Here is a 12,219-nt window from a genome sequence, read left to right on the forward strand (position 1 = left end):
TCATCCCACAGATAGTTTACAGTTTTCCCTGTAAAACAATTTTAGGATGTTACATAAATTAACTGCTTGTCAAGATCAAATTTTAGGTGAAAAAAAAGTTTTAATTTCCTCCCTGTGGTTTCCCAGTCTTTAAAGATTTGCAGGCACGGCTGTCTTGCCTACAGCCAACCTCTTTGCATTAGGTGGCTCCATCGTAACCGTCACATCTGTCAGAGCAGGGTTCTTCTGTCTTCTTACTGCTGCCTACAGAGTTTCGTTGCTATAGTATATGTAGGTACTGTAGCCTGAGTATCACCATTTGCCTTCTTGAATGGTTGAGAGTAACACAAGTAGATGGAATTGGCTCTGGGTCCTGAGTCACTGCATGTTCTTTTGTGAAAAGGAGACAGCCCACTGGCTTAGGGAGAAAAATGGGAAAATTAACTCAGAAGTAGAAAAGGTAATTGGAAGACAAAAGCTGGTTACTGAGCCAAATGACAGAGACCTTTAAAACCAAAAGACAGCCACGAGAGGAAGTAGTAAATGGAAGTTAGGGAAACTGTAGGAAGAAGATCATTACTTTCAAAATAAGAAAATATACTTGAGCATGGGGGAACGATGGTTGAAAAGCAGGTGCTTCTTGATATACAAGGTTCATCCTCCCGGTACTGCTTTATTATATTATTCTGTGAATGAGCGTAATTGGGCAGGAGCATTGCCCATTACTTTTGCTTTTGTATGGCTGAAAGACACCGAAAGCTGGCTGCAGCAACAGAAGGAGCAGAACCCAGCACCTCTCCAGTTACGTCTCTTACATGCAGACCACTGTCAGTGCTCTCGAAAATCTGCTCTGTCCACATGCCCAGGCAGTGCTATGTGAAATACCAGCGGATGCTGCTGTTAGGGCTGCATGGGGAGTAGCACAGGTGGCCTCCTCCACAAGCCGGGCTTTGTAGGCAGTAGCATGCAGATAGCCATTGGCAAGGCTTAGTGAATACTGGGAGGGAACCACCCTAACCAGGGGATCCTTCGGATAAGATTATATTCTTCTTGCTCCTGCTTAAGCTCACAGAGAGGCAAATGTGTTTCCTGGGCTCGAAGGCATACTCCTGGATGCCATGATTTGCCCAGTCCCTTCATTTACAGTAATAGAGGGGTGCCGTGTGTTTAAACATAGGACAGGAATTACAAAGTGTTGTTCTGAAACAGATTTTCTGCGTGACCTTGAACACTTAATCTCTCCTTGCTTGTTTTCTCATCTGTACAACTGGGATAATAATATTTATTGACCACACAGGGGGCTGTAAGGATAAATCAATTAAAGTTATAAAGCACTTTGATTCTCTTAGGTAAAATGCTTTCTAGAAGTATGAAGCACAGCTATTTATTATCTGCATTTACTTCACTTTTTATTCAAGCCCTATCAATTCTACTTCAGCTTTTCCTTCAGAATTATTTGTTCTAATCATCTCATCTGGTTGAAAAAGAAAAAGTTGAAAAAACTAATGATTGCGTAGCAACTAATGTTTGGAAAGACTGGTCTAAATTTCTTAAATTGAAGTGCACTTCCTCACAATTAACATGCATATAGATCTTCTTAAACAACATTTCTTCTCTTGTGTGTGGTCTTTTCTTCTTTATTTATGGTTTAAAGTATACATGAGCTTGCACAAATGGGCAAGAGTATGCACTTCCACTCTTACAATTTAACGTCCATTTCTTTGATTATATTTTCTGTTTGTTCTGTTTTAATCCCATTCCTCTCTTGCCGACTTTTCTTCTACTTGGCAGACTTCTTTTCCCATCACCCTTCAAGGATCCCAAATCCACCAGTGAAGAATCATTTAGATACACTGTCATTTGTATTAGCTATTTTACTTTTTTTTTTTTTTTTTTTCAAATGAGACAGGGCAAGCAGTGTGCTGTGCTGGATATCAGTAGAGTGCACCTCAGGTACAATGAAACCATTTGACTTCACCTCATGTCATTTCTAGAATGTATTTTCTTTCTCTTAGCAATGAGCCAGGACAGTAATTTGGCTTGATTTTGTCACATTTCTGAAGCGCTGTGTAGCCAAGTGCTTCCAGAACATCTGATGCTACCGTTGTGTTCAGCAGCCTGCTGGAAGTGTGAGATACGAAGTAAATTATCTAACACTGAAATACTGGCTTGTCTGAGACTTTAGATAAGGATATGATTTAAATGTATGTATCCAATCTGTAAAAAGTGGTGGCACTGCAAAAAATGAAATTATAGGTTGCATTGTAGGTAAATTCTATGGGGCAATCACTTCAGATGAGTTTGAAGTGCAGTTTCCTATACTTGCTTCTGTATTCCTATTTTTCTGCTCCTTACTATTTCTTAGATAAATTGGGATTAACTTTTCTATGCCTCATTGCTTACCCTAGTAATTTCCTGAATTTCATAAATGTCATTGAACATGTCTTTGTTAAAAATAATAATAAGATATTAAGCTAGCTTATTCAACATGCTCAAGTCAAAAGATATGTACAATCATTAAACTGCAGTGAATGAATGGATTTTGTAAGGAGGCAGTTTGTTCATTGGAATTTGTTGAGCTCTACAGAATAAGCCAAGTTTGAAGAAAAAATACATACTTAATGACTTTGAAGTTATAAAATCTGAAGGGCTTTTTGATGAATGTGGAGAATGATTTTCTCTGCTCTGTTTACAACTTAGACCATTCGGAGAGAGATTGACTGTAAATGTGAACATGAAATTTTCTGAGGCCTGGCCTCTAATTCTGCTTTGGAATGAGGTGGGGAAAAGAGGTTAAGAAATTCTAACACTAATTCTGGGTTTGATTTAAATGCTGATTTATTTAATCTTACTATAACTCTATTTCTGTAAAAATCCTCCCTTGTAATGACTGTGAAATTTCCCAATAAATGTAACACATTATAGAAAACTAGTGGCCAGATTCTGGTTAGAATGTCTCCTACATGTTATCAGGTTCCTCTTAGTCCTGATGGACAACATAATAGCAGTGGTTGGGAAGCATCTGTATCTCTGCATACGGTTTCCCACACCAGAGGAATGGCTTGAAAAGAAACTAATTTTGTCTGCTGACAGAAGAGCATTGGTTCAACCAGGAAATGAGGCAGCATGTTCAGAGAACCAGCTGAGCTCTAGGTGCAGTGGAATATTTTCCTTTTTGTCACGGACCAACATTCCTTCCAGATGTAGCCTCACATGTACCAGGGCCAGTGCTCTTCACCTCAGAGACCGCAGCAATGGAAGCGCTGTGCCCCATGCATAATTTCATGTTTTCCTTATATAAATGGAAAATGTAGTGGTGGTTTATTTTCCTGAACTTGGACATGGGCATGCAGGATACCGACTTCAGTGAGACATCCCCTAGGACTTTAGTGTAGCCTAATGAACATACTTTGGAATGACTGCTGCTTCCAAATAGTTCAGTGGCATTTAACTGGTTAAAGGCGTGTGAAACTATGTACTTTCAGCCTTAGAATACAAGTCTACAGAGAGATTAGCACTTAGGTTAACACTCTTCTTGGATATTTATGAGATCTTGCTGAAGTCTTAGAGGCCCTCACATTTTAATGCATTTGCAAGGCTGGGTATTGAATGCATGAAGAAAAGTGTGGTAGATGCAAAGGGATATTTAATCCTCCTGATTTCTCCAGATCGCTCCTCTGTGCAGAGAAAAACAAAACATTCTGCCAAATGGACTGCCCCTTTTCTCTTTGCCTAAATGAACTTCGTTTCTTTTGTCATCCAGGAGTTAGGAAAATGTTTCTGTGGTTTCACTTAATTCCCTTGGGAACATCTTCAAGTTAAAGTGAATACAGCTGCTTTGTCTGAATATTTTTAATTTATAATGCTTGTGTATCTAATAACTATAAAATATAAATATCTAGGTGAGTGGAATAACTTTATTTGGGATGTAGGTTCTTTTATTAGACAAGGTTTTGTCTTCATGTGACTGCAATAGTAACTACGTTAACTAGAGGTGTAAGTGAAAAGATTGTTAAATGTGGATTCATATAAATATTAAATGTTAAGCTTTCCACTGTTTGCTTCATAAAGTACAGTGTTTATTGTGACAATACTTCATTTTTTGCTTTTCTGGTTTTAGGGGCATGTGTAATGTTTCAGCAATACTGTATACTCACAATACTTCACGAAAGTACAATTTTTTTAAAAAGCAGTGTTCAACCACAAGGCAGGCAAGTTAAAATATCAGTTAATATCTCTCAACAGATTTTACCTGATCAGTGGCGGAGTTCCTTTCATTATATGTGGGATTACAGCAGCAACCAATATCAATAATTACGGGATTGAAGGCAATGCACCATAGTAAGTATAAACTATTATCATAAAACTTCTAAAGAAAACATGCTCTTTTTGTTACGCCGATAAATGTAACTGACTTCATAAAGGGTATAGACATGCCATTTGGGATGACATTTATTATGAAATTTTATCAAATAATAGCTATGAAAGAGCAATGTCTTAATCTGGGGCTTGTGGCTTCACCTCTACCAATCTGACTCCATTACTGTCAATAGAATTTCTTTTCATTTACAGAATTACTCTTCATTTACATCTGAATAAGTGAAAGGATATTAAAAATACCTAATGGATAGCATATTTAATGGAGCTAGTAATTAAATACTTTCAATTCATTATCTCGCTTGAACTGATACCCTTCAGGTGACCTAGTCAAAGCAATTTACAAATAATTATGTGAAAGAAGTATAAGTAAAAATTCCTCCCCCACCTTCTTCGCCCTCATCCCTCCCTTAAAAAACAATTCTTTTGTATTTTCACCACCTGGAAATGTTCAAATCACAATGTCTTGCAATCCTGGCATAGCCCTCTAGTGTACTAGTGTATTAGTGTTTGGTACACCTCCACGAGCTGTCTGAGCATCACATTATTATTAATTCTTGGCATGAAACATGAGCTGTCAATGAAGTATAATAAGTCTTTCCATAAAAGTGTAGTACAAAGTGAATCAGACTGCGAAGTTGAATATATTCTGTGTAAAAGATCAGGATGGCAATGACTGGCACACTAATGGATATATTAATACTCTGCCAGCACTAGTACTCTGGAGGACATCACTCTTAGTTACTGCTTTGAGCATCCATTGTAATACATTTGAAACTACTTATGTTCTGGGTAAGGAAAGTGGAAACAAAGGAAAATTATTTGCAGGTCAGCCTTTGGCTCCTTAAAGGCATTTTTATAAGTAATTGAAATTTAAATTCTGGTAATAAATTAGTACATACCATGGCTACCTGTTTGGTTTGCCTAGGGCCCAACTTATATTCATGTATTTATTCAAACTTACCCAATTAGACAATCACTTATAATCAACAGTATATTAAAAGGCTTAATTATTTATGTTCATAAATGTGAGATTTTTTTATTTTATTTTGGTGGAGTTACAGAGGTTATACTTCTTTAATGATGTTAATCACAGCCAATCAATACCTGGTACTACAGCCTGTACAGAAAACAAGGCATAGGTGAGGGATGGTTATAAGAATGAATAAAAAGACAGTTTGTAATTAAACAACAGGATAGTGAATTATATGCCTTATTCATTTTTAATAGTGTTACTACAGTAGATGTAGATGCACAAACTTGAACGTTTATTTTACGGAACTGATTTTTTAAGTGTCCACAATGAGATTCCACTTGAAATAAGAGCATCCCAAGAGACTGTTCCACTGGGGAGCATTCCATTCTGCACTTTGCATCAAATATGCAGCATTCAAATGTACTTCAAGTATGCATGTAGCTTTGTGCTCTCTGCTTATCCACTTAAATATAGGTGGTAACTTACCTATCTTTTCACATATACCTTTTGGAGAATCTTTCCATGTGCATGTCTGGCAGCAAATTATATACTCCTTGGACTGTCTCTTAAGTTCATTAATAAAAGTGTGTATGTTTCTGTTTAAGGTTCAGATTTTAAAAATTTATAGTAGTTATTCTGCAGTTTCTTGTGATAAATACCCAGTGGGACTGACTCTTCTCAGATGAGAGGTTCTCAGCCTGGGAGAAAAACTCGATCTGCCCTTTTTATAATAAGTTGTAGGTGATTTCTGGCTTGAAAAGAATATGATATCAGAAGGTTCCTTGCTGTACTGCAGGGACTGCAACCAATCACACACACCTAAATGAGTACAAAGTGTCACACAGTGTCATGTCACTTTGAGAGCTGGAATGGATCATGACAGATCACCTGGTCTGTCTTTCTGACCCAGTGAGAAATTAGCTATATCCAAACCATTCCTGACAGTTATTTTTCTGAGGTGCTTTAAATGCTGCAATAAGAGATAGACCACCCTTTATTCCAACCGCTTATTATCCTAATTGTCCCAACAGGTAGGAAACTTTTTGAAAAATATAATTTAAATCTTTCTTGCTGCAGTTTAAGCCTATTACTTCTTGTCCTAATCCAACAGATAAGGAAAATAAGTTATTCCTCTTTCCAGAAATCCATGCAATATTTAAGAGTATAAGAACCTCTTAACAGCTGTACTGGCTTATACCACCAGCTCAGTTCCCTGTGTGTAACCATGGCTAAAAGCAGATCATAGAGAAGAATAAAAATGAGGCAAATATTCCTTCTTCCCCTGACCCAAGTTCTTCCAGTTTCCATCTGGGATTTCTTCACCCAGAAGTGTTTTCTTCCCCCATGTTTATTTGATTAAATCATTCATCCTCAGGATGGTCCTGTTAGAGTGCTACTAAATTATGCAGATGACTGAGGCTTATTCAACTCATACTGGCCTGTGAACTACTTTAATCTGCTCTAAACAAGTTATCATTATGTTATATGCTACCAGTGTATCACAAAGAGGCCATCAACTTCCTTAATTTTTCTGAGGACATTCCAATTGATGTAAACTAATTCCCAGCAATTTCAGAAACAGTGCCGAATTCAGAAATGGTATACATCTTTTGGGTCCGCCCACTGCAGAGAGCAGTGACTGTTCGACTGGAAGACTTTTCTCAGCCTCTCTTATTACTCAGGCTGTTCTCTACTTCGGCAATAAGAAAATTCTGTAAGAACAATCTTCAGGTTTAATCTGAAATCTCTACATTTCAATTGCTCACACAGATTGTATAAACTATGCCTCATTTGCTTTTTAATCAAAGTATTAGCACTGTCATTTTTAATAGTAGAAAAAGGTGTTGACATAAATGGCACTGCAATGCTAGATTCTAAACTGACCTACATTTCTTGGAAATTTTCAGCTTTAATATCCTGTAAATTATACGAGTAATTTTATTCTATTAAAAACTATGGAAGTGATGTCTCAGCTTAATTGATATTAAAGGCACACATTCCTCTTCTCCACAACAAACATACCTGACATTCTGAGACACTGTTGGGTCATACACGTTAGTCAGAAAGCCCAGTTTCACATCACTCCATTGTCCATCACACCTAATGTGGGCTATAAAATGTTCTTGACTCTCTTTTTTTGTTGTTTCTAGTTGCTGGATGGCGTGGGAGCCTAGTCTTGGTGCTTTCTATGGGCCAGTAGCATTCATTGTGCTCGTCACCTGTGTTTACTTTCTTTGCACGTACGTGCAACTGAAGCGCCATCCTGAACGCAAGTATGAGCTAAAGGAAAAGACAGAAGATCCACAGAGAATGCCAAGTACTGAGGTGGGCCATGGTCATATTACAGACTCTGTGTCCGTTCCCCAGGCAAGCTGCTCCATGATTACTTCTTCCTTATTGGAAAATGAGCATTCATTTAAGGCTCAGCTTCGAGCCGCAGCATTCACTTTGTTCCTCTTTACAGCCACTTGGACCTTTGGAGCACTTGCAGTATCTCAAGGTCATTTCTTGGATATGATATTTAGCTGTCTTTATGGAGCCTTCTGTGTGACTTTGGGGCTTTTCATCCTGATCCATCACTGTGCAAAGCGAGATGATGTATGGCATTGCTGGTGGTCCTGTTGCCCATCTAGAAGAAACACCTATTCTGTCCAAGTTAATGTGCGTCCAAAGGTTAATGCCAATGGTGACACTCAAGTTCATGCACCTTGTCTTCAAGAATCACCATGTCCCAACAAATCAGCTGTGTTTAATCATCCAGCGGCTAGTCATTGCAAACTTACCAACCTACAAGCGGTTCAAAATCACGTTAACTGCCTTTCACCTGTGACACCGTGTTGTGCAAAAATGCACTGTGATCAGCTACTTGATGACGAAGCTCACATTCATGTCCACAACGAGGGAACCTTCAGACCCAACATGCACATTCATAGATGTCTGAAAAGCAGAACTAAGCCACGCTATTTCAGTCGGCACAGGTCTGCAGGTGAAAGAGAATACGCCTATCACATTCCTTCAAGCATTGATGGCAGCATCCACAGCTCACATACAGACAGTCCCCACAGTACGCATGATAGCCAGTCAGGTCACAGACGGGCCTGCTGCTCAAAAAGTGATCCATATCCTACTGTCAACCAGCCCGAAAGTAGCGACGCAAGTACTGTAATATATAGTTGTGCTAAAATGCCAGAAAGTGACACTGTGCATCATCCAGCTCATTTTGAAATGCACCCACGGACACAGTCTTTGCCATTTAATACGACCAATCACAACGGAATTCTCAAGGGAAATGTGCATGAAGCCATGATATACAGCTCAGATAGTACAGGAAATATCAAAACTGGCCCTTGGAAGAATGAAACTACTGTGTAGTTCATGGGCCATCATAATGTGGTTTTTTTCTCCTAAATCATCATTCTCTTTGTTTTTATTCCAAACTAAGTAAGATGAGGTGTTTGTGTAGCTCATCAGTAAATTGTACAGCTTTTCCATCTTTATTTCCATTTTCTTAATAAGAGTCTACAACAGAGAGAGAGAGAGAGAGTTTTAAAGTGAAGTTATTTTTAAAAGAAAGCTATAAAATTATTCTGAAAGGTAATTAGAAAATGAAGTCTGGACAATTGAGTATGAGAGGCAATATCCTTTTGTTACACAGAAACAACATTTCTTTAGAAATACATAATTTTCATTCATTGTTTTCACTTTTGTTCTGTAGTAACTTCAGACACTTTTTATAAACATATCAGCATCTTAAACTTCTACTTATTTATTTTTGTAGCAAAATATTAGTACTGTGCCATGGATTTTAATCAGAAGTGATTATGGTAGAAATGATAAACAGGATTTTATAAAATTCCAGCTTTTTAGATCTACAAAAGTGATACTGCCTCTAAAGATCTTCTGTAGCATATGGCCTGTAAAGTCGTGTAATGTACAGTCTCTGTTCTGTCCTTTTTCTTGTTGGAGAGAAGTGCTAGGTAATGTCTGTTACATCTATGGTGCTGTATTGGTTGTATTTTGCATGACATATGTCAGGATATACCATTTGCTGTTTTCTAGTGTTACATGTGTTAAAAAAAGAACAAAAAAAAAGTGTTGTACAAGGCTGTGAAAAACTCTATTGATATTAATCTAGAGCATTATAAATCTACAGGAAAAAAAAATCACTCTGCACTAGTTTAAGTGGCACAATCCTTTGTATAAGGTTATATGATAGCTTTGATAAGGGTCCACTCTAAAGTCTTTACAGAGCATGCACTACTCATTGTATGTGACACTGTGCGGTGTAATAGCAATTGTCTCAACAAGTTTTACACTTCTTTGTAAAGTATGCCTTTCAAACAAATCTGCAAGCTGTTTCACGACAACCTTTCCACATCTGTTAAGGTACAGCATTTATCATTAACTCTTTGAGGACTACATTTATTTTCGTAAAGTAGCTTATTCTAGTTCAGAGACACTGTAGATATGATATTGTCTATTTAGTTACATGATCAATGTAGTCCAGAGTTGCTAGGAAAAAGAAGGTTCAGTCAATTTTCCAAAACCACACCTTCTTAGACTCCATCTATTAATTTTACCATTTGCTTTCTGAAAACCCATTTCCTCCCCTAGCAAATTTCAGATTGTCTTCATCCTTTAATGCAAATTTGACCTTCAGAGAAGTTCTTTATGTTCATAATTTCTGCTGAATTGTAGGGCATTCCAGGGTCAGTACCATTCTCTATTAACAAGGCTCTTGGCAAGATGTTTTTTCATGTTTCCGTGAACATCTGGACACAAAGCATCAACTCATAGTACAGAACTGCATCATAATTTTCCCTATATGAAATAAAACCGCTTTTTCAAATAGGAAGGGTGCAGAATAATAATGGGTTGCAGAAAGTGAATGGGAGCATAGAGCTGTGAGAAGAATGTCTACAGTGGAAAGTGAGCAGTGCATCCATAAATAAGAGCAAAAGCACAATTCTGTATGGCCACATGAGAAAGTTTGCTGTCATGTCTTAACACAGGCTTATGTAATTGCTACATCGCTGCAGAGAGGAAATAGAAAATTCCCTTGAGATCATCAGTCTGCAATTCTCTGTGTATATGTTGCAGAAATCTTCACATGCTTCAGCCCATTATTTTTCTGTTCTTAGCAGTTTATTGGTCTCTTTTTTTATATATATATGTAGGAATGCATTTCCTAATAGTGTACATAAAGATGACAATTATAATTGTTAGAATGTTATAAAAACATGTAAGTCAGATGAATGTGTTCTGCAGTGTTGCAGGTGGGAATTAGTACTCAAAGGGTTAATGCTCAGTATCTGAGTGCAAGAAATTTTGTTTTTCTGTATTTTTGTAAATTTGAAATATATATTGTAAACTCCAGCAGTGCAATGTATCCATCTCAGATTGTGTATTTTTAAAAGGTGAGCAAGAAGAATGCACTAGGGGGTTGTCAAGTTTTAAGCCAATATACAGTAGTTTCACAACTAATACAAAGAACAAAAAGAAACGCCTGAGCTTTATTATGTATATGCTGTATATGCTTGAACTGTCTCTAAACTAAAATACAGTATTTTTCTTTGTTTGCATAATGAAATATTTTCTGTTTAATAGTTATTTTCTTTTAGTATTACTTTTACTCATTCCACATAGACAGTGAGCCCTAAACAAGCATAGACATAATGTGAAATACCACTTCTCTGTGTCTCAGCACTATGTATATGTATATTCTGTAATAGCAAAATCCTAGGAGGTCTCTAGACCATTATGCAAAATATTCCACACACACAGCCAAGTGAAATACTCACTCTGCAAGAATCCACTCAGTGAGCTTCTTTATTCAGCTTGTGTTTTAATCACCTCTGTTACTTTGTCTGAGAGGCCAGTTCCATCTTCATAATGGCTTACAAAGAAGTAAATAGGTGCTGCTTTCCACAGAATATCTTGTGTGATAAAACTCTCTGGAATTTAAACATAAAATATTAAAACACTTTTCTTATTGTGTTAAAAATTAATTTAGTGAATATTTCTGGGCTAATTTGGAAGAGATGTGTTATGCAATAATCTGTTTGCATATTATTTTTTCAGAAAACATACAGTATAACTACAGAGTAGAAGAACATGATATTAAATAAATATAAAAATGTTTTGTAACATCAGATTTGACCAAAATGCTTTTTGTGCTTTTGACTTTTTTTTCCTTAAGATAAATGAGATAATTTCAATGCTTTGGGAGTCTGGCTTTGTTTTATTTTGGGGGTTTGGTCAGTTATAGTCAGTGAACCGTTACTACTTTACCTGATTTTCTTTCCTATAAAAATAAAGTCAATGAAATAACTGGAGTATAAGAGATACATTGTCCTAGTAAATTCCTCACAGACATACATGTGTAACATTTCAAAGTCAGCATTAGTTTTGGTGATTCATTGATGACATAAAAATGACTGAACAGACTTTTACTGTTCACTTTCTGTCTGAGATGAAGCAAGAGAAATTTCATGCAAAAAAGATAATTTTTGGAGAATGATGCAATCAACAGAAATCTGAAGGGTTGTTATTACAGTACTACCAGGATAAAAATATGCTCTGATGCTATAGTGTTCCTCTCTGCATACAGAAATTCCAGTTTTCATGACCAAATTTCAGGTCATGAAAGTTACTCCATTTTAAGTCACATAGAGTGTTTACAAGAAGAATTCCTACCCAGCCTCATATAAAGAGGTTTGGTGTGAAAATAAAGCATGCATTTTTGCACGTTATGGCTGATCATCTGTGTTGATCCCTAGAAGTCTGCTGGTTGAGTCTGCACTAATATGACTGAGCAGTTGCTGTCAGTGGCCATAAACACATGTTCTCCTTCACCACACAGCTGCCTGCCAGCTACCCTGTGGGCA

The 12,219-nt window shown here is 37.1% G+C and overlaps 1 protein-coding gene across 3 annotated transcripts in view; it reads left to right on the forward strand.

Annotated features, from left to right (window-relative positions):
* Positions 1–11,550, forward strand: part of ADGRA1 (adhesion G protein-coupled receptor A1) — a 277,331-nt gene extending 265,781 nt beyond the window's left edge. For all 3 annotated transcript variants that reach the window (XM_056352198.1, XM_056352200.1, XM_056352201.1), the window contains 2 exons: positions 4,225–4,320; positions 7,483–11,550. In XM_056352198.1, coding sequence (XP_056208173.1) covers positions 4,225–4,320; positions 7,483–8,704 — 1,318 coding nt within the window. In that variant the 3' untranslated portion in view covers positions 8,705–11,550. The remainder of the gene's footprint in view (positions 1–4,224; positions 4,321–7,482) is intronic.
* Positions 11,551–12,219: the final 669 nt, after the last annotated feature.

Source organism: Falco biarmicus, chromosome 9, assembly GCF_023638135.1.
Source record: "Falco biarmicus isolate bFalBia1 chromosome 9, bFalBia1.pri, whole genome shotgun sequence".
Lineage (NCBI taxonomy): Eukaryota > Metazoa > Chordata > Aves > Falconiformes > Falconidae > Falco > Falco biarmicus.